General features: G+C 39.8%; 2 protein-coding genes across 7 annotated transcripts in view; one reads left to right on the plus strand and one right to left on the minus strand.

The window, feature by feature from the left end:
* The window catches only part of GRIP1 (glutamate receptor interacting protein 1), a 632,136-nt gene extending 629,311 nt beyond the window's left edge, over nucleotides 1–2,825 (plus strand). For all 6 annotated transcript variants that reach the window (XM_058557692.1, XM_058557694.1, XM_058557689.1 and 3 more), the window contains one exon: nucleotides 1,246–2,825. In XM_058557692.1, the coding sequence (XP_058413675.1) occupies nucleotides 1,246–1,473 (228 nt within the window). In that variant the 3' untranslated portion in view covers nucleotides 1,474–2,825. The remainder of the gene's footprint in view (nucleotides 1–1,245) is intronic.
* The window catches only part of HELB (DNA helicase B), a 37,926-nt gene continuing 13,668 nt past the window's right edge, over nucleotides 2,816–27,073 (minus strand). Inside the window, exons 7-13 of the mRNA XM_058557698.1 lie at nucleotides 26,875–27,029; nucleotides 17,260–17,341; nucleotides 16,821–16,880; nucleotides 15,176–15,404; nucleotides 14,255–14,398; nucleotides 8,949–9,443; nucleotides 2,816–7,118 (exon numbers count right to left, since the gene is read on the minus strand). Of these exons, the coding sequence (XP_058413681.1) occupies nucleotides 7,017–7,118; nucleotides 8,949–9,443; nucleotides 14,255–14,398; nucleotides 15,176–15,404; nucleotides 16,821–16,880; nucleotides 17,260–17,341; nucleotides 26,875–27,029 (1,267 nt within the window). The 3' untranslated portion in view covers nucleotides 2,816–7,016. The remainder of the gene's footprint in view (nucleotides 7,119–8,948; nucleotides 9,444–14,254; nucleotides 14,399–15,175; nucleotides 15,405–16,820; nucleotides 16,881–17,259; nucleotides 17,342–26,874; nucleotides 27,030–27,073) is intronic.

The raw sequence follows: 27,073 nt of genomic DNA on the forward strand, positions 1-27,073 counted from the left end.
GAATAACTACGGACAAGTCGTTTAACCTCTGAGAGTGTCTTCCTAATCTATAAATTGGAGCTATACGTACTCCCATGGAAGTTGAGGCTGTAAAAGCAGACTGAATTCAGATTGTGAAGGACCTTAAAGGTCAGGATAAAGCTCTTGGACTTGATTCTGGAGGTATATTAATTTCTTAAGCAGAATAATGATCTAATTTGTAATTTAGAAAGACAATACAATATTATCAAGGGTGAGTTGGGGGAGGTGGGGAAGGGGCAGATCACAGGAAAGGAGACCAGGTGGTATGGGGAAGACACCTGTGTCAGACCTGAGTCTCCAGCATCTTCAGCGCATCCTGGTGGAGCTGTCTGGGAGGCAGTGGGCAGTTTGGATCTGTTGCTCGGGAGAGATGTTAGAGCCAGAGCTAAAGAGTTCGGATACTGAAGGCACGGGTTGGATCAAGTTGCCTATGGTGGACTTCGAGTAAGAGAGAGAAGAGAACCAAGGATAGAATTCTAAGGAAAACAAAATTTAAAGGACAAGAAGAAATAAAGGCAGGAAAGGCCTGAAAGGAGAATTGTAAGGACGAGTAGCTGTCAAGAGCAGCCAATGCTAAAGGCCACAGGGGGTGAGAACTCGAGATGCCATTCGTGTATGGGACAGTGGCATCATTTGTCCAGTGTAAGGGTCAGGTCCCAGCCTGAGAAGATGGAAGCCAGAATGAAGGTCAGGAATGCAAGCAGCTTGTAGATGATTTTAAAAACTTGTTGGTGAAGAATAAGGAGAAATGAAAGACGAGCACATGTCTAAGCTGAGGAGGGGGTGGGCTCACGTGAGAGGCTAGTTCAGCTCGTGGTTGAGAGCACGGGCTCTGGAATCAGCCCAGGATCACGTCCTAGCTCAACCACTTACCAACCGCTGACCTAGGCAGATATCTCAGCCACCCTATGCCTCAGTGTCCTCTGTAAATTGGGGGTAACATTCAGCACCCGGAGCTCCCGCCATGAGGGAGGCGATCTGTGCGGCATGGGAGTGTTGAGACATGTCCTTGTTCCCTGCTCTCAAGGGCCTTCCCACGGAGGAGCAGAGAATGAGTAAGTCAACACCACGTCACAGTGTGGGCAGACCAGGGACAGACCTCTGTACAGGGTGCATGTTTAAGCACCTTCAAGACAACTTGTCACAGCTGAAGTGTCACCCTGGGTTTGGGACTCAGCTTCTGACTCGACCAATAACTCAGAACGGCTCCTCTCGACCCTTCAGGTGAATCACGTCCGAACGAGAGACTTTGACTGCTGCCTTGTGGTGCCCCTCATCGCAGAATCTGGTAATAAGCTGGATCTGGTCATCAGCAGAAACCCACTGGCTTCACAGAAATCTGTAGAACAGACTCTACCGGGAGGAGAACGGAGCGACCAGAACAGTGCTTTTTTCCAGCAGCCGAGCCATGGCGGTAACTTAGAGATGCGAGAACCCACTAATACGTTATAGCGACGCTTCCTGTAAAGCAGGACGAGAGACGCTATCTACATGGTGCTAAAAATCCCTCTGATTTCTGTGACGTTTGAAGCACAGAGAATCACATGGCATTAACTGCAAGCACAGGGGTCTTTTAAATCTCTCATGGTTCATGTTCACTTCCCTTTCCAAGTTGAAGAGGTTTCTTTTTTGGTGACCACTATGGTATGAGGCAGGCAACTCCCTGCCAGGCCCAATGGTAGAGAAAACGAAAAATAGGCAGGCCGCCCCTCCCCACAATTAACATCAGAAGAAATTTTTTACAAGTTCATCTTCCTATCACTTTTTAAAAAGAAAAATGTCTGTCTGAAAATAATCTCTATGCTCATTTCCGTAATTCACTTTGCAATCAGTTTCTTACTATGAAGTCGTTCATGTAAGAACTTGACCACAAGGCTTTTCGTACAGCTGGCTCTACTATGGGAACCGGAGTTTGGTAAGCTGCTGGGGCTGCTGTGGGAGGGGTTCAGGTATAGAATTATGTTACCTTCAGACATCTCAGCGGTGATGCACGTAGGGAGACCATAATAGGTGGTGGTAAGTGTTTGCCCAAGTATAGGAATGATTTTAACTACGATGTATGCTATTCCCTATGCAACAAATATCAAACAGGATATGTCTTGTGACCTGTTTTTTTTTTTTAAAGACACGTTTTTAATAGTTGAAAATCTCTAATAATGAATTAGAGTGTTTAGTAACACTGAGAATTAGTTATTTTTAAAATTTAAGACTAAGAATTTAAGAGAGAATGAAGAGTCTATTCAAATGAGATTTATCTTAATGCTAGGCAAATCAAACTCGTATTGCTCGACATGTTTTGAAAACTGGCTATATTGAGGGTGTACAGCACATGTACTTAAAAATGACACTGGAGTATCTTTTGTTCTGAGCCATGCCACTTACTGAAATTGTAAATACATTCTTCACAAAATGGATTGCCAATTATTAGTACCTTCCCTCAAAGCAATAAATTGTGACAGTTGCTTTTCAAGTTTGTCAGCGACTGTTTCCATTTGTTCAGATGTTTTGAATAGTTACACTAATAACTGTTATTTGGTGAATATAAAAAACAAATAGATCTGTATATTGATTGTAGACTTTCCATACAGAAATGATTATTTTCCAAACATTTTCATTTTGGTCAATAATTCAAACAACCGCTTAGGTAAAGCATTTGAACACTGTGTCCTTTGTTTAAGGAAAAAGTTCACCTTTGTTTTTGTGCAAAGAAATATATTATTTCAAGCATATTTCAAAACCGCCAGGGCAAGAAAGTATAAAGCAGAATCATGTTAAGAAAAAGAAAGATCATGAGTCACTTAAATATGTATTTTTATTTGTAACAAACAAGTATTAAGCTGTAAAGTATTTTTGTACAAATTTAATACTTTAATAGCATGATATTTATCGTCTATGTATGGTTTTGGGGAATTCAAAATTGTTGCAAATATTTGTATGGACAAAAAAAAAAAAAACCCTCTACCAAATGGAATAAACAGTGACTTTAAAAAGCCAAAAAAAAAATATGGATGCATTTTTTTGGTGCTTTGAATATATTTTAGTGCTCCAGACAGAGTCCTACACAATGCTTATTGTTACCTCATTTTCTCAAGAGGAAGGTTTTGCCATAAACTTGAAAAGTAGCACAGAAGAGTGGGACGAGCATGGGTTCTGAAGTCAGATCTGGGTTTGAATTCCAGCTCTGGGACTCACTGGTGGTATGAATTCACTCACCGTGGGTCGGTTTCCCCACCTGTGAGACTGAAGTCCTATCTGCACTCCGGGACTATGAGGATGGGTGTGACACACGGGTGAAGATGCCGAAACAGCCTGCAGACGGGATCCCCCCAACACTAACTGGACGTTTATTCTGGGTGACAAGGACAGATCTGAACTCCAGGATCACATGTCTGCCCTCAGACAACAGTACATGTATTTTATGACATACATTCAAATAAACTATTAAAATGTACAAATTTCAATTATGCTATCTTAAAAAAAAGAAAACTACACCTAGAGTCCCAACATTTTCATTTTTGCAGATTGCCTTGTAGGCCTTGTAAATTCACAGGAAAAAGGCAAGGATGTGCATAGTGTACTAGAGGTCCTAGCCAGAGCAGTAAGACAAGAAAATGACATAAAAGGCATCCATATTGGACAGGAAGAAGTAAAATTATCTCTATTTGCAGATGATATAATTTCGTATATAGAAAATCCTAAGGAATCCACTAAAAATCTATTAAAACTAATCAATGAGTTTAGCAAGATTACAAGATAGGATCAATATACAAAAATCAATTGTACTTCTATATAGTACCAACAAACATGCCCCCAAAAAAGAAAACAATTCCATTGTTAGTAGGATCAAAAATACTTAGGAATAGATTTAATAAAAGAAGTAGAAAACATACTCTGAAGCTTCAAAACATTGTTGGAAAAATGTGAGAAGACATAAATAGAAAAACATCCCTGGGGCCAGCCCAGTGGCGTAGTGGTTAAGGTCGCGTGCTCTGCTTCAGTGGCCCGGGGTTCGCCAGTTCGAATCCTTGGTGAGGACATACGTACCACTCATGAAGCCATGCTGTGGTTGCATCCCATAAACAAAATAGAGGAAGATGGGCACAGATGTTAGCTCAGGGCCAATCTTCCTCAGCAAAAAGAGGAAGATTGGCAATGATGTGAGCTCAGGGCTGATCTTCCTCACCAAAAAAATAAATAAATAAAAGAAAAAAAAAAACTTTAAAACAAAAAAATAAAAAAGGAAGACACCCCATGTTCATGGATCAGAAGACTTAATATTGTTAAGATGGCAATACTCCCCAGATCTATACATTCAACACAATCTCCCTCAAAAATCCCAGCTGGCTGCTTTGTAGAAATTGACAAGCTGATTCTAAAATTCATATGGAAATGCAAGGGACCCAGAAAAGCCAAAAAATCCTGAAAGAGAAGAATAAATTGGAGGACTCACATTTCTTGATTTCAAAACTTACTACAAAGCTAATGAAGACAGCGTTGTGCTCGTGAAACGACAGATGTATGGGTCAGTGGAATGTAATCGAGAATCCAGAAATAAACCCTCACATTTACAATCAATTAATTTTTGACAAGCGTGCCAAGACAACTCAACGGGGGAAAGAAGAGTCTCTTCAAGAAACGGAGCTGGAACAACTGGATATCCACATACAAAAGAATGCAGTTGGACCACTGCCTCACCATATACAGAAACTAACTCAAAATGAATCAAAGAGCTAAATGTAAGACCCAGAATTATTTAACTCTTAGAAGAAAAAATAGGACTAAATCTTCATGACTTTGGATAGGCAATGGTTTCTTAGCTATAACACCAAACGCACAAGCAACAACAAAAATAGATATACCGGACATCATCAGAATTTACAACTTGTGTTTCAAAGGATACCATCAAGAATGTGAAAATAAAATCCATAGAATGGGAAAAAAATTTTGCAAATAATGTTTCTAATGAGGGACATATGTAGAATATATAAAGAACTCATATCTTTATAATGAAAAATAACTCAGTTTAAAAATGAGCAAAAGATCTGAATAGACACTTCTCCAAAGAGGACATGTAAATAGCCAATAAGCACATGAAAAGATGATCAAAACCATTAGCCATAAGGGAAATGCAAATCAAAACCACAATGAAATATCACTTCATGTCCACAAGGATGGCTATAATCAAAAGGTCAGAAAATAACAAGTCTGGAGGGAACGGGGGGAAGCTGCAGGTCTCAGGTACTGCTGGTGTAAATATGAAACAGTGCAGCCGCTATGGAAGAGTCTGGCGTTCCTCGAAAGGTTAAACATAGAGCTACCACATGACCCAGCAATTCCACTCCTAGGTATATACCTAAAAGAAATGAAAACATATGTCCACACAAAAACTTGTCCATAGATGTTCATAGCAGCATTAGTTATAATAGCCAAAAAGTGGAAACAACCGAAATGTCCATTAACTGATGAATGGATACACTCAATGTGCTCTATCCATACAATGGAATATTACTTGGTAATAAAAAGAGATGAAAGCCTTTCGCCTCACTGCACCACTGAGAGCAAGATGGGGTCACCCACAGCTCTATGGGAGCCACTTGCGAAAATTCAGCCAGGTTCCCGATCGTGCCGCATCAGCTCAAACCAGCAGTCTGATCTGGAAACATGGCCTCAATCTATGCCTCCAGCTTTTCCATCAGTACATGAAGGATATAGGCTTCAAGTTGGACTGAGTGATCTTCCTTGACTGGATTATCCAAGACATCTATCCGATGAAAGAAACAATGCTAGCTCTTTGTACATAAATTTTTTTAAAATCTTTTTTTAAAAAAGATGAAGCAGTGACACATGCTACAACATGGATGAAGTCTGAAAACATGATGCTGAGTCAAAGAGGTCAGTAACAAAGGACAACAGACTGCATGATTCCATTTATAGGAAATGTCTAGAATAGGCAAATCCATAGAGATAAAGTAGATTAGTAGTTGCCTAGGGCTGGAGGGGATGAGGGGATTAGAGCTAAGAGGTACAGGGTTTCTTCTGGGGGTGACAGAAATGTTCTAAAATCGATTGTGGTGTTGGTTGTACAACTCTATGAATATACCAAAAGCCACTCAGTTGTACACTTCAAATGGGTGAGTTTTATGTGAATTATATCTCAATAAGCCTATTTGTAAAACATTAGGGTAAAAGGTAAATTTTTCCTCTTAACTTTTTCTTTTACCATTTAATGACAAATAAAACTCAAAAAAAAAAAAAACAAAAATCAAATCACTCTGAGAGGAAAAACTTTTCCAAAGTGGAATGTCTTCAAAACAATGTGCTTCCAAAAGAAATGATAATTATGTGACGTGATAGGGGTGTTAGCTAATGCTAGTGGCGATCATATTGCAATACAGAAGTGTATCGAATCAACACATTGTACACGTTAACCTTACACAATGTTATATGTCATTTATATCTCAAATTAAGAAAACAAACACAATGTGCTCGCAACTCAGAAGGAATTTCCAGGAAAAGTCCAAGGTGAGGTGGGTCCAGGCAGCAGTGATGGAGCGAGGGGCAGCCTTGTGAGATGACCACTTTGCATAAGACACAACGTCCTGGAATGTGTGTCAATCGTATGAGAGACGCAATTACAGCTTATCTTTACCATTGCTTCCACCCACTGGCAAAGATCATCCACAATGATCACAGAAGTTAATAAGGCATTATCCTAAAAATAAAACACTTTTTAAAGTAGTTTTTTTTTTAAGAAAAACATATAACATCTTTTTCCCTCATTTATGTCCAATGCTACCAGTTCTCATGATGACAGATGTTCAAATCATTAAAGTTTTCTTTGATCAAATGAATTTAAAACATCTACTAACAAACATCCTAAAATAAAACTCCAGTTATAGACATGTTCATTTATCTTGATACTTTGAAGCTATGATGTTCATTTTGTGTTGAACGAAAAAAAAAAAGACAATTATTTTGAACAGTCTGAAAGAAAATTAAGCTTCTTGATTATCTCTGGGTTTGAAAAGTTGCCTGGGGGTTAAACTATTTAGTTTCAAAGTCTGAAGTCTGGAAGCCACTTGTGGAGATTCTTGCACCTGTTAGAACAATAATAAAAACAAAGTTAATTTTGTAAAAATGGAGTCAGTCTGCCCTATGTACTTCTATTCCCTCTGACTGCTTCTGCAGAAGACGTAATACATTTTCCCCGCCCCCTGGAAGGCTGGAGCAGATGCATCGGCTGTCAACTCTGTGTGGGATCATGTCTGCTTTTGCTCACTGCGGGATCCCCAGCCCCCAGCACTGGACTGGCATGCAGAAGTGACTGTTTGCTGAATGAGTACATATATCCAATTTCTAATGGTGTAGACATGGCCCACTACATAATCTGGCAGCCTAGTACAAAATTAAAATGTGGCCTCCTTGTTCAAAAATTAAGAATTTTAAGATGGCAACTGCAGAACATTAAAACAAGCGTGGGGTCATTCTGTATGACTGACGTATTTTCTCTTGTGTTTAGTGCCTATGACCCACTGGTGCAATGTAATGTCTGTAAAGCCATGGACTTTTTTTTCCTCCCTCTAACATCTGGATCAGTGCAGAGGAGCTAAATCGTTTCTCAAATGCTGAAAGAGGAAAGGCAGAAAGACGCATCCATGCCAAGTTGCACAAGAAGAGCCAAAAGGAAGAGATGAGAATAAGTTTGGCTCATTTTAGTGAATGAGGAGACTAGCTTGACTAAAGTGTTAAAGAGTGGGAAATGAAATGATGCTGGGAAAGCTGGAATCAAACGGTCAAAGGTCTTAAATCGCAAGCCAGAGAGTCTAGAATTTACGTTGTAGGCACCAGGGAGCCACTGAAGGCTTCTGAACAAAGGAATGAGCTGAGCACTTCAGGGGGTTAATTTGGTAATGATGCGCAGGGTGCATTAGGAGAATGGGAACAAGAGAGGGGCAGGCAGCCAGATCAGCAATCATCCACGAAGATGAGAGAAGGACCTAAAAGAGCCCAGACTAAATGGGACGGAAGAAATCCCTGAGAGATAATTTGCAGTAAGCCTAGGAACTCACTAGAGGTAGAGGGCGACAGCAAGGTGAATCTAGGGTGAGTCCCAGATTTTAGGCTTGTATACTAGAGAAAATGGGGTTTGAAATGGAGAAATCAGAAAAGAGAGTAAAATGTTGGGCTGTGAGTCCAGAAAGTCAGTCCCTAGGAACAAGACACTGACCGCAAGCTGGTTCACTACCTCCACGTCAGCCTTACGAGCAGTGGGTGAAACACCAGGCTACTTACATGGCCTGTCTGGTTCCCCCAGGGGCCATCAGCGCAAGAGTGGGCACTGTCACTTATCTCTGAAGTCCCAGTGCCTGGAATGTAGCAGAGAGCTGCAACTATTTGTTGAAGAAATCAGCGGGGCCAAGGTGACGGCCAAAACAGAGAACGGGATCAGTTCTCAAAGGAAAAGAGAATGCAGCCTGGGGGAGATGTCGCCAGTCAGGGGATGGGAACAAGAAACGGAGTGCAGAAGTGACGGGAAGACGAGACACAGAGGTAGGGGAGTGACCCCTAAGGTGACACGGAAACCAAGGGAGGGAAACATGGAAACAGCATCAGCAGTGAAAACTACTACATGTCAGGAAAAAAGTCCAGAATAGACTAAGAAGTTCCTCCTGGCAGACCACCTCCCACCAGTTAATTGAGGTCGCCCAGAGTGCCAGCCCCACGCAGAGTGACAAAGATTAACTAAGATGAACCAGGCACAGGAGAGAGGGAATGTGACAGAGGTGAGACAACACGTGTTTTGCGAGAACAGTTGTTTTGAAGTCCTACAGCACAATGTAACACTAATAAAAATATAGTCACTTATAACCGCGCCAAAGTTAGCAACGTTTAAATAAAACCTGAGCACACGAGAACGTCACTCCTACCATGAGAAGTTTGTTTGGACTTCCAGTGTCATTCATGGCACAGGATCTTTTGGACCCTCTCGATTTTGATGGATCTTCAGCTGTATCCATTTCATCAGGTGAAGATAATTTACACCTTCCAGGGAAGGAGAACGCCCTGTCGTTAGCCCCAGAGGCCTCGCTTCTGGGGACGGCACTGGTCACCGTGTCAGCTGTAGATGAGGCTGACAGCGGTGTGCTGGGTGCTCCACTGGGTCCTCCATTGTCTCCAGAGCTCTTGGATGGGGATGCAAAATCTGCTGGAGTTGCACAGCTCATGGAGAGGTCGTTTTGCAAAAAATGTTTTAAACGAGTTCTTCTGGGGAAGCTTCTTCTCCCAATTGCGCTCCGCAGCTGAGACTCTTCTGCAATGACATACACTCTGCAGCGGCCCCTGGTCACTGCGGTGTAGACGTGCTGCCAGTGCTGGCGGCCGGCCCTCCCGACCACGTAGACGACTGTCTTCTCCTCAGAGCCCTGAGAGGGAACAGTGTGTTAGGGAGACAGAATACTGTGTAATGAGCCCAGGTCCTCAGACAGTCTATGAAGGTAGGAGAGACACAAGTCCCTAAAGTCCACCTTCCACCTGGCCAGAGTATTCACATAAATCCATCCATAGGTTCCATTTTATTCACTATCCAAGAACTCACATTGTTCAGTTATGCTACTAAGTTCAGGTCTCACAGATCCACACCTGGCTTACAGAAACCTAGCAAGAAACTTGAAAGACAGCATGCAGTGCTAAATCTCCCTTAATAAGAGAATTTGAAATGATTGGATGGGCTTTGTGTGTAAATGCGTTATCCTACTGTTACTTCTATAACAAAAAATGGACACCTTAAATATCCAATAGTTGGAGAACAGATATTTATTTATATCTATTTTTATTTATAGTATAAATATAGTATCTATACTATTTTGCAAACATCAAAGATGCTTTAAAATACAACAAAATTCTAAAAACTAGATACCTATATATAAAGAATGATCACAACTATGTAACAAAATAAAATTACTCTGATCCAAAAAAGCACATACAAAATGAATGTAAAGATGTAACAAAATAAAACAGATCACAGGAAAAAAGGAAAGGAAATCTTATCAAAATTTTAACTAGTCTGTCTCCAAATGGAGGGCCTGTGGATGATCTTTCCCTTCCACTTTTCTGTATCTTCCCATTGTTGAACCACTTACTACTTTTATCAAGATAAACAAAAGAGAACAATGAACCTTCGTTTTTTAAGTTTAGCAAACCAAGAATTGCACAGGCAAGAAAAATGCCGAATGTCTCCAGGTAACCGTGAGAGCACAATTTCAAGCTTTGGGGCTATTCCTTAGTCCCTGTGTTTTCAGTGCCAACAAAAACTAAGAGGTGGCTTCAACCATGACCCCCCCAAGGCTCCCACATTCGCCCTGCAGAAAATGGAACCGTGGGAGACAAATGATGAGCAGGGCATGTACAGATCCACCGTGAAAAACCTCTCACACAGCAAGCACTTCTATCTCCCTAGACACAGGAGTCTGAACCAACTCGTCAGATTATAAAAGTTTGATGAATACCTCCTTCCAATGCTGCTGAGTCTCAGAAACTGACTTAAATGATTCTTGATGACACAAATGCTAAATACGTTTTACAGATGTATAGCACCATTTCTCACCTTGGCCTTTATATCGTGTATTCCTAAACAGATAAATGTCTACCGAAACTTAGCTAGCCGAGTTCATCATCATCAGTTAAGTTACACTGAGGACAACTGAATAGCCTCATAATCAGTCTCCCCGTACCCACACTTGCTACAATCCACTGTTCTCACAGCAGCCACAGTGATACTTGTAAAATGCAAATCCAATCACATCAGACTCTGTTTAAAACCCACTAATGGCTCCCAGGCTCTTAAAATGAAGTCCTGACTCCTTAATATGGCTCGTACAGTCCTTCAAGAGCCAGCCTTGCCCGCTCCTCGCCCTGCTCCTTTCCCCTTCCCTTCCCAGGAGCCATGCTCCGTCTGGCACCAGGAACCTCTCTGTGGTCCTGTCAGTGCTCCCCAGCCTGTGGCTCCATGTGGCCCCTTCTGGACTAGCTGCCCCATCCATGGACTTGCCCAGCACCCTGCACTTCCTCCAGCACAGACTTTTGACCAGACTGGAGTGTAACTGTCTGCCTTGCTACTGTATTCCTCACTGGACTGTAAGCTCTGCGAAGGCAGGACTACATCTGTCTTGCTCACTGCTCTTTATCCAGTGTCTCATCAAATGAATGAGGATAAAAATTAAAATGTCATGCCAAAGGTATGCTCAGAAAGTGGGATGTGGACACCTAACTTCACCTAAATAACCTGTTACAAACCATTCGTCCATTTCCTTAAATCCTCCTTGAATCATCAGAACTGTCAAACTTCTTAAGGAGCCAAATCTCATATATTTACTTCTAATTATGTATAATTCTATTATCTAAATTTGTTCTAAAACTCAACAGCTTGTGCGAATGGACACAACCCATTAATACCCTTCATGATTTTATAGACTTCGAATCTGAAAGTCTATATGGACCTTAAAGTAAGGGTCAAAAAACTTTCTCTATAAAGGGTCAAAGAATAAATATTTTAGGCTTTGCAGGCCATATTGTCTCTATTGCAACTACTCAACTCTTCCTTTGTGGTGCAAAAGCAGTCACAGCCAATATGTAAATGAATGTGTGGTTGTGTTCCAATAAAACTTTATTTACAGAAACAGGTGGTGGGCCAGATTTAGCTACTATATCGGATAATGCAGTCCTAGAAGGCCCTAGGAGGTGACCTGGCCCCCTATCCCTCTACCCCTCTCACACCACATTACTTCCCTGACCTCATCTCCTGTCGTTCTCTCCTATGGTCTCCTTGCTGTTCCTGTTCTCCAAATATGCCAGACAGGCTCCCGCCTTATACTCTTGGCCTTGGCTATTCCCTCTACCTAGAATGTCCTTCTCCCAGATACCCAAGTGGTTAATTTCCTTACCTCCTTCAAGTCTTTGCTCAAATGCCAGCTGCTCAGTGAGGGCTACGCTGACCATCTACTTAAAATTACAACAACACTCTACCCCTTTCCACAGCATTTACCACCTTCTAACATAACATAGTTTACTTATTTTTTTACACCTGTGCCTCTGTCCTCTTCCCCACCAAATGTAATCTTCACGACAACATGAAGGTATCTTTGTTTCGTGGACTGACCTATACCAAGCACCGAGAACAGAGTCTGACTCAGTAAATATTTACTGAACTGAACCAAACTTGAGAGAAACAAACTATACTGATACAAGATAACAGTCACAAATGTTCTCCAAGGTAAGAGACATTATTTCAAACACGAAATGAGAGCCAGATTCAATAAAAGGAACATTCCGAGATATCTACTCCAACCTCAACCCAGTAATAAGAAAGACCCCTTCACTCTTCATTTGTCCAGAAATGCAACAGTAAGACTGGATTATAATTTGAGGACATCTCTCGGAAAGTAGAGCAAAATGATAACAAGATGGAAAATAGTAGAGAAACAGTAGAGACTGATAAGAAATTTAGATAACCAGTTCTGGAGGTCCAATATAATAGAGGTTCTAGAAGGATAAAACAGAAAATCAAAGACGTTATTAAAATCCTAAAGAAATTATTCACGAAAATTTCCCAAAATTCAAGGCTATGACTTTCCAGAATTACAGAGATCCCATCATAAAGATCCACGGGAGAAATTTCTCCAGGATCTCACAGCCAGGAATACTTGCACTTCTTAACAACTGTTTCTTTCTTTCTTTAATCCAACAGACACAGTCAACTGACTGCTTCTCTCTTTGCTTTGGGATCTTCGGCCACAAAGAACTTAAAGCCAAATCTGCACTCCACAAGAGCGAGCAAACAGCTCTGTGTGCACATGAGCATTCCAACCCACTCCTGCAGGAATCCTTCTACCCTCTCTACCTTTATTTTCCACTTGACATCGTTTCTTTATCTTTTTAAAAAATCATGAATTGTGGGCATTTTTTGTACACCATTTCAAACTCTTTTTGAAACTGAGATGGGGTAATAAATAAAACACCATCCACTTAAAAAAAAAAAAAAACCAACCCATGCTAATTAATGTCGCCTACTAGTAGAGGATACAGGCTAACCGAAATTTTTCTGCATAAAAATGTAGGCTGATGGGAGCTTCGTGATGAAAGCAACATACCAACATCAAAGAGGGGACCCCAAAACAACAACATAAGCAACAGAGCCACCAATAACTTATGTGATTTCAAAAGTATTCAAATAAAGCTTAAAAGCAAGTTGCACTAAATGCAATACGGTGTCCAGGACTAGCTTCTGGAGCAGACAAAGGACATTAGTGGAGAAGCTGGTAAAATCCGAATAAAGTGTGTAGTTTAGTTTAAATAGTATTGTACTAATAGTAAGTTCTTAGTTTTGACAAATATACCATAGTTATATAAGATGAAAACATTAGGGAAAGCTGAGTGAAGCATACATGGGAACTCTCTGTACTACCCTCCCAACTCTTCTGTAAGTCTAAAATTATTTGCAAATAAAAAGTCGTTGCCTCACAAGGATGGAGGGGGGATACGTTTGTCAAAGCTTATCCAAGTTCGTAACTAAAATGTGTATGCAAATTATACCCCAATAAAGTTGATTAAATAACAACAAAAAAAGCAAGTTGTAAAAATATATAAACATTACAATACCAGGTATGTAAACCTTGGTAATCTTGTTTCCATATGAATGGACAATTCAGGTCAAAGTCACTTCTGAGGAGGGTGGAAGGCCTGGTATACAGTGGGACAAGCGAGACAAGCGAGGCACTTGCCTTGGGCACAAAATTTAAGAGGATACTACGAAATGCAGCAATCAAGATAAATAATATCTTAATGTAATATTTTAAAAAATCAAAATTTAGACAAGAAAAGATCCACGATGAAGAAAACATCAAAAGTTTAAATCAAGACGAGATCAGTAAAAGTGCCACCTCCAGCGACAATGGACACCGAAGCACGAGGAAGATTCAGCCATGCTGGTCCTGACCCTTCCATCCTGGTGGGCGGGGGAGGCCCGAAGGATGAGGCTCTAACTATAACTTAGTTCCTGAATAAAGAGAGTCTCAAGCAAAAAGAGCAAAAGGTTAATGTCTGCATAGTATTTTCTGTACTTCTGTGCATTCATTTCCTAATTTAAAAAAAAAAGCAACAAAAATTAAGAAGAAAGTAATGCAAGGTACTCTGTGGCTTGGCAAGCTATTTAAATCGCTTTATATTTGTCCATTCTTACCTGAAAAGTGTGAATAGTTCTCGCCCATGCATGTTTTATGTGACAATTTTGCATTAGTTTCCGAAAATCCACAGTTACTTCCAAGCCAGCCATATTATTAATGGTCACAAATCTTCTCTTTCCAAAGGTCACATCAGTTACATCCTGTCACCAAAACAAACAACTGTTCTGTATGTTTTCAAATATGCATTCTGTAAAGATATTCCGTCTTTGGGTTGAACATAAAATGCAAGCACCTTGTAAGTAAAATAGCAGGTATATTCACAGAATTGTTAATTTCAAAAGGCTTAAAATCTAGCTGAAGCACAAACTGAATATATACACACCCCAATATTTTAATAAACACACATGGAAGATTTTGGTCCTTGAAACGTAACCTTAAGCTGACTCTCTGCAGAACAGTGTGTGTTGTCTTTCTTACTTTGAAGTCTGCATATACTCTCTGCATAAAGTTTACTTTTCCTCACAGCTTTCAAAGAATAAGCATATAAGTTTAAGAGGGTGTTTATACAATGAGAACAAATTCAAGGTGACCACTTCTACAGTTTCTATAAGTAGCAACCAAGGAAACGATGCTTTGTAAATATAGTGTCTCACTTGTTCTTGTTTTTTGTTACTCAAGCACTTCAAACTTATTAAAAATATGTTTCTTCACAAAGTCTTCCAGAAAATGTAACAGAGAGGAACACGTCCCAACTCATTTTATAAAGTTAGCATTACTGACACCAAAACCAGACAGGACATCACTAGAAAACCACAAACCAGTATCCCTCATAAACACAGATGCAAAAATCCTTAAGAAAAAATAACGGAATGAGAATGTCAACTCTGATATGATTACATTCTGAATCAATCCTAGGGCAACAAAAAAAAATCTATCTCTAATAGGTAAAAAGGTACTATTTTTCTGTTATCACTTACATTTGTTATGAAAAATATTTCTCCATTGCAGAGTCGAATACCACTTTCCAGGTCATGCTTATTTTTAGCAAAACCGGGAGGAGTACCATCCAAGTCTGCACCGCTGACCTCTAGTTCATTATCTTGCTGACAGCTGGAGGTATTTCCAGGGAGTAGGTCCAAGAGATATGCATTCCTGGTACAACAAATTTTATCACCAACTCCAAATACAAGTCTATTCTGATGGTCTCTGGGTTAGAAAATGATAACACATCATCAAAGTCTGGAAACCCTCAACTGCATCTTTTTTAAGCATTAACACCCAACTCAGATCCGATCCAATTCTCAAAATAATTTCCACACTCTCTTCACTTTGTTCTCCAAAGGTCAAAAAGAAATCAGGTTCCCACAGCTGTGGTCCAGTCACCCACACTCTCTGCAGACCTCAAACTCAGTGACATTTCCCAGCCAGATTTTTTCAAGTTAGAAATCTTGGCATAAATGCTGATGTCTCTCTTTCCCTCTATATTCTAAAAGTTACCCAACATCTTATTGATTCTACCCTTTAAATTCATCCTCTCCTCTCCAATCTTTCCTATCACCACCCTATCTCAGGTCTTACAGCCTGTATCCATATTTCTCTTATAATGATTATGACATTCTATCAGAACAATAGCAGCAAACTGAATAAATGCTGGTGATATATTAGTTACTGCAATAAGTGCTTTAGGTATATTATTTCATCTCATCCTTAATACAGCCAGAGACATAAATATCCTCTTTTACATACATGCAAAGGTGTGTTACCTGCCCAAGCTCACAGTTACGGGGATCCAGACTGGATGGCCCCAATCTTGTGTCTTTTTTTTTTTTTTATGAGGAAGATTAGCCCTGAGCTAACATCCTATGCCAATCCTCCTCTTTTTTGCTGAGGAAGATTGGCCCTGGGCTACCATCCGTGCCCATCTTCCTCTACTTTATATGGGATGCTGCCATAGCACGGCTTGACAAGCGGTATGTCGGTGCGGAATCCGAACCTGTGAACCCTGGGCCACCGAAGCGTAGTGCACGCACTTACTGCTATGCCACGGGGCCGGCCCCCCAATCTTGTGCTTTTTAATCCTTTGTTAGGCTACCTAACATGGTTTTTTGTGTGTCTTCCCTCAACAGACAGGGAGCTCCTCCTGGAACTTACACATCTCTGGCTTCTCTGCACTTAGGAAGTAGTAGGTACTGATAAATGCAACAGAAGTGAGTAATTTTTCCTATGTGTAAATGGAGTGGCTTTTCTCCACTTGTATTTCTCTGACAGATGTTCACTAAGGCGCCCCTGCAGGCCTCCTTTCACTAAGGTTCCTGAACACACTATAGACATATCAGAATTTGAAAAACTCTCCTGAATTCCCCACATGCATCTTGGAGAAGCTGGAGACTGACAACCTGGAAACCACAGGGAAAATTTTGTTCCTTATTTTTCTTATTCCACCAATTACCAAAAAGTCAATTCCTAAGGATACATATTATATTTAACTGAAGAGATCATTTTACTGCGCTAACGAGAAAAAAAGATTTTTAAATACGTGGCTACAGCGATAAATGTAAAAACAGACAAAAGAAGAGTGAATCAAGGAGGGACTGTCCTCAGAGGCCACCCTTTAGTGCTCACTTGCCGATGCGGCCTGTATAGTGCTTGCAACAGCAGGCGTTGATGACATCACAGTCTTGCCTGAAACACAGGAAAATGCAAGGGTCACCTTAATGGTATCTGTTTTGTGCTTATTTCTGTTATCAACAATTATGATGCACTGGATTCTATATAAAGTTTCCAGAACTTTGTCCAGGAAAAACTATTTTGGAACTTTTATCTTAATATAAACCTTTGTTCCGTTCAGATTTCCTGAGAGATTCCAAATATAATATTTGGAAGAAAGAGCCCTGTTTAGAAATTGCCGTCTGCCATGTCTAACAAAGAAATACCTCAAAATAAGAGATAGAATTAACAGTGACAAAACTACCAGAGTTTCCCGTTCAAACAGGATCTATATTAGTAAAGTGAAAGATTTAGAAGCTAGATTAAAAACATTAAAATATTGTAAATGCTTTACCTTCTAAAGGCAATAAATTGTGATTTTTGTGCATCTCGTAGGTCATCTTCTTGGAGTAAAGTTCTAACTGCAGAATATAAATCTGATAATTCAAGAGAAAAAAGTTAACATAGAAAAGCGGCAAATTACAACATTGTTTCTATGGAGAAACTAATTCAGAATTCCTGCTGAGGGGTCTGGGAAAACATCTCACCAAATGGAATACAAGTTCACCCCGGGAACATCAACCTCATTTGCTCCATCACCCAGAGCAACAGACAAGGGGATGGAGACAAGGGTTCCAGACACCACTCCTCCACAGAGAAGTCACCACCAGCCAGGACAGCTCCTAATCTGTAATATAGTCACTGCATATTTACTGACGGTTTGTGAATGCTGAATTTAAATATGAGCAAGAGGACAAAATACGTAACAGAATTACTAACATTAAGACTTCTTTCCAAGTTCTGGTGGTACTAGTGGTAATAAGTTATAATTTGAGAATCTATATGCTTTGCATGTGGTACTTCACTTAATTTAATCTTCACAACACTCAATGAGGCAGGTATTATCATATCCAGGGCTGCTATTTAGCTGATCCATACCAGTATAAAATACTGAGATACTTCTATAAGGCTGGAAAATGGCTACTCCCCAAACACCACAAAGCCCCACTCCCACCCCAACCTTGTCTTCCTCCCCCCAGAACCGCCAGACCTCCCCAAGATTCAGCCACTAAAAGGCTAACACTGGCAGCAGGGGCACCCACTCCAAGAGAGACTGCATCCTACCAGCTACTGAACAGTTGACTATCACTCTGCTTACAGCCTTGTTAGGAATGTGAAGCTGAGGTTCTTGGAAGTGAAAGCAATTTTCCAAACGAGTAAGGTGGCTGGCCGCCCTCTTGTAGAGCTCAGATCATCGACAGTGATGACACCCACTCTAACTCGTCCTTCCTCAGAGCACTGAGAAGCAGCCTTCCTCTAGTCTCTCTTAGCAATATTACAAAACAGCGAACATTTCTCACGAGAGAGAGAAGAAATAAAAAGCTGGGTAAGAACATTTCAGGCTTTTGTGCCTTTCTCTCGTAGCAGGGAGTCACAGGCGAATGAAAAAGCCATGCCTTGGGATGCCGTGCCCTAGGCAGATGGAATCAGCTGCTCGCTGAGCCCTTCATTTTCCAAAGGAAGGGAGGATTATCACTAAAAAAGGGCTCACACTCAGCTGAGCCCAGCCTGGCCTGCCCGAGTGGGACTTTCCACAGGCCTCACGGAACACTGTTTTCCTTTACATGTGTAGGATGGTGCTTGCTTTTTTCACTCTCTCTACATCTTGCAGATAAACAGGTACACTATATTTCACTGATTCTAAGATGTACTTTTTTTTTTTTTTTTTTGCCGAGGAAGATTCGCCCTGAGTTAACATCTATTGCCAATCTTCCTCTTTTTTTGTGTGTGAACTGTCACCACATATGGACATGGACAGACAAGTGGTGTGGGTCTGCACCTGGGAACCAAATCCAGACCACCAAAGAGGGGCGCACCAAACTTAACCACTAGGCCACCCGGGCTGGCCCTAAAATGTACATTTTTCTCACATTTTAACATCTCTGAAATTCTAGCCCAGCTATGAAACCTGTCTTAGATCTTTTTACTTTGCCATAATAGGAACAATTTACTTAATAACTTAATTACTAATGAAAAAGTACTATATGCCTCCTAAGAAATATTTATTGAATTCTCTTAAAGAGGAGACTAATTTTCCAGCCAAAGTTTGTAATTAAGATAGAAAAACAGCATCACCTGAACTCTGCTGCCATTCTGAAACAGACAACTTTTTTTTTCAAGTACATTCTCATGAATGTAAAGAATGGGGGCCAGAAATAAAAGTAACCATATTTTAGGTAGATCTAAATGGAGTGGCAAAGAAGGCAAGTTACTTACCACCTGAGTCTCATTTTCTCCATCTGTACTAGGACCTACTATTAACTAAACTGTTGTGAGAATAAATATTATCTATTAGTTACTCACAATATATTTAATAGAAAATCACAAAACAACATGCCTGTTATAATCCAAATTACGTAAAACTAAAATAAATAATATATGTTTGTGTACAGATATACTAAGCTTTAAATGGATAAACATCAAGCTCTCACTATATAAATGACCTTTATGGGATCTACTTGGGGGAAGAGGAGAGAGGAAGACTACAGGGAAAATATTAATTTTTACTTCAAACACTTCTGAATCATTTGACATTTTTTAATGAATATAAATTATTTCTATAATCAAAAAACCTAAAAGGGCATTTATAGAATACTATGTATTATATGATCCCATTTAAAAAGAAAAAAGAGAGGAGTGACGTCAGCATCATGGTGGAGTGAGCTTTCCTGTAAACTCTTCCTCTGATAAGGTGCAACAAAAGGGTCAATCATACACGAACAAGAGACACTCAACCACACAAAGGGACATCGGAAAGACCCACACTGCCACACATCTAAGAGTGGATGTGCTGGGGTCCCCAGAGGAAGTGGGGAGAGGTAAGAAATCCTCTCCCTCCCCATCAGATCCGCGACTTGGGTCACATGGCTCCCAGAGAGAGGGGAGGGATGGCCCTCTGCGGGGAAACCGTAGCTCTTCAGGCTCTCTCAGCCAGTGGGAAACTCCCACACAGAGGACTCAGCACTACTGCAGGGGTGCCATCAACATTTGAGCACCCCAGGAGAGTCGATAACAAGGGGAGAGTGAGAAGCCCCCCACACCAGGGACCCAGAGGGCAAAAGAGAGAGCCCCTCCCCCCTGCATGTCCCACAATGCAGCTCAGCCGACCAGTCAGAGCAGCCCCAGAGGAGCGCGGGCAGCCCCCGGCAGCAGAGAAGCCACGGTGGAGCACAGGGGGGTCACATCACACAGCCTGTGACCCCTACACGGTGATGGCAGGTGGAAACCACAACCAGATATTTCCAGGGCGAGGAAAAACAAAGCCAATACAGCAACCACAATGCAAAACTACATTAAATCACCAGACCAGAAGGAAAAAGACAAGCACCCAGAAATCAACCCTGAAGGCACAGAAATCCATAACCTAAACAACAGAGAATTCAAATTAGCTATCATAAAAAAGTTCAATGACATACAAGAAAACACAGATAAACAATTCAACAAGATAAGGAGTTTCTTCACAAAAGGACTGAAATCATAAAGATTGATGGAAATGAAGAACACAATAGAAGAGATAAAGGAGAATATGGAATCTTTAAAGAACGGAGCTGACAATATGGAGGAAAGAATTAGCATTACAGAGGATAGGAATACAGATATGCTCCAGATGGAGGAGAGAGAACTAAGACTAAAACGAAATGAAAAAAGTCTCTGAGAAATATCCGACTCAATTAGGAAATGTAACATAAGAATTACAGGTATTCCTGAGGGAGAAGAGAGGGAAAGAGGAACAGAGAGCCTATTCAAGGAAATAATAGCTGAGAACTTCCCAAATCTAGGGAAGGAGCAGGAAATACCAGTAAGTGAAGCCAACAGGTCACCTAAATATGTCAACAGGCAAAGGCCCACTCCACAGCATATAGTGGTAAAACGGGCAAAAGTCAATGACAAAGAAACAATATTAAGGGCAGCTAGACAAAAGCAAAGAATAACGTACAAAGGAACTCCCATCAGGCTCTCAGCGGATTTCTCAACAGAAACTTTACAGGCTAGGAGAGACTAGAATGATATATTCAAAATACTGAAAGACAAAAACTTTCAGCCAAGAACACTCTATCCAGTGAAAATATCCTTCAAATATGATGGAGAAGTAACTTTCCCAGATAAACAAAAGCTAAGGGAGTCCATGGCCATGAGACTCCCACTACAAGAAATGCTCAAGAAGGCCCTCGGGCCTGAAAAAAAGAAGAGAAATGGAACACAAAGCTTGGAGCAAGGAGAAACATAGGTAGACAAAATCAGAAAAATAGTAGATCTTTACCGGAATAGGTTAGCAACCACTTAAATACCAAAATCAAAGATCAAAGGAAGGAAATCACCAAAAATAAATATAACCTCATCACTTTAAACACACATCCACAACACAAGATAGAATAAGTTGTGACAAGAGTAACTTACAAGGGGAGGAGGAAAGAGATGGAATTGACTTAGTATAAGGAAATAAGAGGCCATCAGATAATGGACTATCTCATACACAAGATTTTTTACACAAACCTCAAGGTAACCACTAAACAAATAATCATAACAAAATCACATATGATAAATAAAGAGAAAACTAAAAGAGTCATAAGACAGAACAACCAAACTGAATTGGCAGTCCCAAACACACAGGACGAGAAACAAAAGAAATGCAAAAGAACCGGAAAATAACCAATAAAACAGCAACACTAAGCCCTCATATATCAATACTTACTCTAAATGTAAATGGATTGAACTCTCCAATGAAAAGACAGAGTGGTAGGATGGATTAAAAAGCAAGATCCAACAATATGCTGCCTCCAGGAAACACATCTCAGCTCTAAAGACAAGCACAAGCTCAGAGTGAGAGGATGGAAGACAATACTCCAAGCTAATGGCAAACAAAAGAAAGCAGGTGTTGCCGTACTCATATCAGACAAAGTAGACTTGAAGATAAAACAGGTTAAGAGAGACAAAGAGGGGAAATATATAATGGTGTATATTTGGTGTCCCCACTCCACCAAGAAGACATATCAATTATAAATATATATGGATCCAACATAGGAGCACCAAAGTACAAAAAACAACTATTAACAAACCTAAAAGGAGATATTAACAACAACATAATAATAGTAGGGGATCTTAATACTCCACTTACATCAATGGATAGAACATCCAGACAAAAAGTCAATACAAAAACAGTGGACTTAAATGAAAAACTGGACGAGATGGACCTAGTAGACATACACAGAGCACTCCATCCAAAAACAGCTGACTACACATTCTTCTCAAGCACGCATGGAACATTCTCAAGGACAGACCATATGTTGGGAAACAAGGCAAGCCTCAATAAATTTAAGAAGGTTGAAATCATAAGATGCATCTTTTCAGACCATAATGCTATAAAACTGGAAATCAACCACAAGAAAAAAACTGGGAAAGTGACAAAGATGTGGAGATTAAACAACATGCTACTGAACAACCAATGGATCACTGATGAAATTAAAGGAAAAATCAAAAAATATCTGGAAACAAATGAAAATGAAAATATGCCATACCAACTCATATGGGATGCAGCAAAAGCGGTCCTGAGAGGGAAATTCATAGCAATACAGGCACACCTCAACAAACAAGAAAAAGCCCAAATAAGCAACCTTAGATTACACCTAACAGAACTAGAAAAAGAAGAACAAACAAAGCCCAAAGTCAGCAGAAGGAGAGAAATAATAAAAATTAGAGCAGAAATAAATGAAATTGAGACCAAGTAACAGTAGAAAGGATTAATGAAACAAAGAGTTGGTTCTTTCAGAAGATAAACAAAATTGACAAAACCCTCAGCCAGACATACTAAGAAACAAAGAGAAAAGCCTCAAATAAATAAAATTAGAAATGAAAGAAGAGAACTTACAAGAGATACCACAGAAATACAAAGGATTCTAAGAGAATACTATGAGAAACTATATGCCAGTAAATTGGACAATCTAGAAGAAATGGATAAATTCTTAGACTCATACAACCTCCCAAAACTAAACCAAGAAGCAATAGCAAATCTGAATAGACCAATCACAAGCGAAGAGATTGAAATAGTAATCAAAAACCTCCCAAAAAATAAAAGTCCAGGACCAGATAGCTTCTCCGGTGAATTTTACCAAACATTCAAAGAAGATTTAATACCCATCCTTCTCAAACTATTCCACAAAATAGAGGAAGATGGAACACTTCCTAACTCATTCTATGAGGCCAACATCACCCTAATACCAAAGCCAGACAAAGACAATACAAAAAAGGAAAACTACAGGCCAATATCGCTAATGAACATAGACGTAAAAATCCTCAACAAAATATTGGCAAATCGAATACCACAATACACTAAAAAGATCATACACTATGATCAAGCGGTATTTATACCAGGGACACAGGGATGGTTCAACATCCACAAATCAATCAGCATGATACACCATATCAACAAAACGAGGAATAAAAACCACATGGTCATCTCAATAGATGCAAAGAAGGCATTTGACAAGATCCAACATCCATTTATGATAAAAACTCTCAACAAAATAGGTATAGAAGGAAAGTTCCTCAACATAAAAAAGGCTATTTATGACAAACCCACAGCCAACATCATACTCAACGGGGAAAGTCTGAAAGCATTCCTCTGAGAACAGTAATGAGACTAAGGCTGCCCACTCTCACCACTCTTACTCAACATAGTACTGGAGGTTTTGGCCAGAGCAATCAGGCAAGAAAAATAAAGAAAAGGAATCCAAATAGGCAACGAAGAAGTGAAACTCTCACTATTTGCAGATGACATGATTTTATATATAGAAAACCCTAAAGAATCCATTGGAAAACAATTAGAAATAATCAACAACTACAGCAAAGTTTCAGGGTACAAAATCAACCTATAAAAATCAGTTGCATTTCTGTATGCTAATAACGAACTAACAGAAAGAGAGCTCAAAATGATAATACCATTTACAATCGCATCAAAAAGAATAAAATATCTATGAATAAATCTTACCAAGGAGGTGAAAGACCTGTACAATGAAAACTACAAGACATTATTGAAAGAAATCCACAATGACATAAAGAAATGGAAAGATATCCCATGCACATGGATTGGAAGAATAAACATAGTTAAAATGTCCATATTACCTAAAGCAATCTACAGATTCAATGCAATCCCAATCAGAATCTCAATGACATTCTTCACAGAAATAGAAAAAAGAATACTAAAATTCATATGGGGCAATAAAAGACCCCAAATAGCTAAAGCAATCCTAAGAAAAAAGAACAAAGCTGGAGGCATCACAATCTCTGACTTCAAAACATACTACAAAGCAACAGTAATCAAAACAGCATGGTACTGGTACAAAAACAGACACAGACCAATGGAACAGAATTGAAAGCCCAGAAATAAAACCACACATATACAGACAGCTAATTTTCAACAAAGAGCTAAGAACATACAATGGAGAAAGGAAAGTCTCTTCAATAAATGGTGCTGGGAAAACTGGACAGCCACATGCAAAAGAATGAAAGTGGACCATCTGCTATCGCCATGCACAAAAATTAACTCAGAATGGATCAAAGACCTGAAGGTGAGACCTGAAACTATAAAACTCATAGAAGAAAATATAGGCAACACACTATTTGACATTGGTCATAAAGGAATCTTTTCGGATGCCATCCCTACTCAGACTAGGGAAACTAAAGGAAAAATAAGCAAGTGGGACTTCATCAGATTAAAGACCTTCTAAAAGACAAACGAAACCAGAATCAAAATGGACAGACAATCCACCAGCTGGGAGAAAATATCTGCAAAACATATATCTGACAAGGGGTTAAAATCCATAATATATAAAGAACTCACACAACTGAACAACAAAAAAACAAACAACCTGATCAAAAAATGGGCAGAGGAAATGAACAGACACTTCTCCAAAGAAGATATACAGATGGCCAATAGGCACATGAAAAGATGTTCAACACCACTAATCATCAGGGAAATGCAAATCAAAACTACACTAAAATATCACTTCACGCCTGTTAGAATGGCTATAATCACCAAGACAAAAAACAACAAATGTTGGAGAGGACATGGAGAAATGGGAACCCTCATACACAGCTGGTAGGAATGCAAACTGGTGCAGCCTCTATGGAAAATGGTATGGAGGTCCCTCGAAAAATTAAAAATAGAAATACCCTATGATCCAGCTATCCCACTACTGGGAATCTATCCAACGAACCTGAAATCAGCAATCCAAAGAGGCTTATGCACCCCTGTGTTCATTGCAGTATTATTCACTACAGCCAAGAGGTGGAAGCAACCCAAGTGTCCCTCGACTGATGATTGGATTAAGAAAATGTGGTATATATATACAATAGAATACTACTCAGCCATAAAAAAAGACAAAAATTGTCCCATTTGCAACAACATGGATGGACCTGGAGGGTATTATGTTAAGTGAAATACGCCAGAAAGAGAAAGACAAACACCGTATGATCTCACTCATATGTGGAATATAAACCAACACATGGACAGAGAAAGCTGTATTGTGGTTACCAGGGGCAAAGGGGGTGGGGGGTGGGCACAAGGGGTGAAGGGAGACATGTATATGGTGATTGACAAACAAAAATGCACAAGCAAAATTTCACAATGTTATAAACTATTAAGACATCAGTAAAAAAAAAAAAAGAAAAAAGATTATTGCAACATGTGAATACCACTAACCCAAGGGAGCTGAGATTGGTGACACACACAAAGGAGGAAAGGCCTACAGATAAAGTTGTTGTCACTTAATTTCACATACAGAGTGAAAGCAGCTAAGCAGGAAGGACAGACCTTTAAGAACTGTGGCAACTACAAAAAATCCTCAACAATAATCATTTAAATCTTCACTAACTCAACTCTGAGTTAACTATTACACTATTAAAAAAAGTTTGCTAAGTAAGTTTATAATATAATAAAGAGTAAAAGGCTTAATCTATGTAAATAAACTCATCTGCAATAGATAATTCAATATCTATTATTCACAAAAAAGTAATAAAGCCTCAAAACTGATGGATGGCCTCAACCCTCACAACAGCTCCACAGGCCCTGTCACAATGATCCCCATCTTAGAAATGGTTAAGTGACGGGGCATGGTCACACATAAGGGAGAAGATTCCCTATCCCGTGCTCTCACTCAACTCTGTCCCACTGTCAACCATCATCAGAAGCACTGCTTGTCCATTTTGTAAGAAACAGAACTATTAGGAGACCAACCAACGTGGCAACAGTTGGACAGCCATGATGTTTGTTTCACAAACGTACTCAAAATAACGAATGTATTTACTTTTCCATTTGCTGTAAGCGAAAACCTTCATTAATTAAGACACGCTTTCTCCTGAATGAACTTGGATTACTGGGGCTCTGCTCTATTTTAAACTAATCATCTACATTCATTTATTCACTCAACAAATATTTACTGAGCCCTTAGTGTGTATATGTGTCAAGAGCTTACTTCTTTACAAAATTCTAGGGTAACTGGCTTTTGATGATTGATAAATTAGTTTATTTTCAGTGCCTAATTTTTTACTAGCAGTATTTATCTTTACTGTCAAATAAAATTACAACTAGTCATTTAATAACTATATTACAAAACTGAAATACTTAAGGGCCAGCCTGGTGGTGCAGCGGTTAAGTGCACGCGCTCCACTTCAGCGGCCCAGGGTTTGCAGGTTCAGATCCCGGGCGCGCACCAACGCACCACTTGTCAAGCCATGCTGTGGCGGCGTCCCATATAAAGTAGAGGAAAATGGGCATGGATGTTAGCCCAGGGCCAATCTTCCTCAGCAAAAAAAGGGGAGTATTGCCATCGGATGTTAGCTCAGGGCTAGTCCTCCTCACAAAAAAAAAAAACTGAAATACTTAGCCCTCCATAACACAGAAGTTTATACTCACGAGATTGATCATCATTTTTTGATAATTCAGAACTGGCTTCTTCTTCTGGGAGTCTGACAAAAATAAATGTTTTATCTTGTATTGAGACAGGGAATATTGCACTATCAGAGATATTCAGCTCTGCATCAAATTTCGGAAACTGGCGTCTTGAGATTCTTAAATAAAGATAAAACAAAACACCAAGAACATTAGTATCCAA

This window comes from Diceros bicornis, chromosome 17 (assembly GCF_020826845.1).
Source record: "Diceros bicornis minor isolate mBicDic1 chromosome 17, mDicBic1.mat.cur, whole genome shotgun sequence".
In the NCBI taxonomy this organism is placed as follows: Eukaryota; Metazoa; Chordata; class Mammalia; order Perissodactyla; family Rhinocerotidae; genus Diceros; species Diceros bicornis.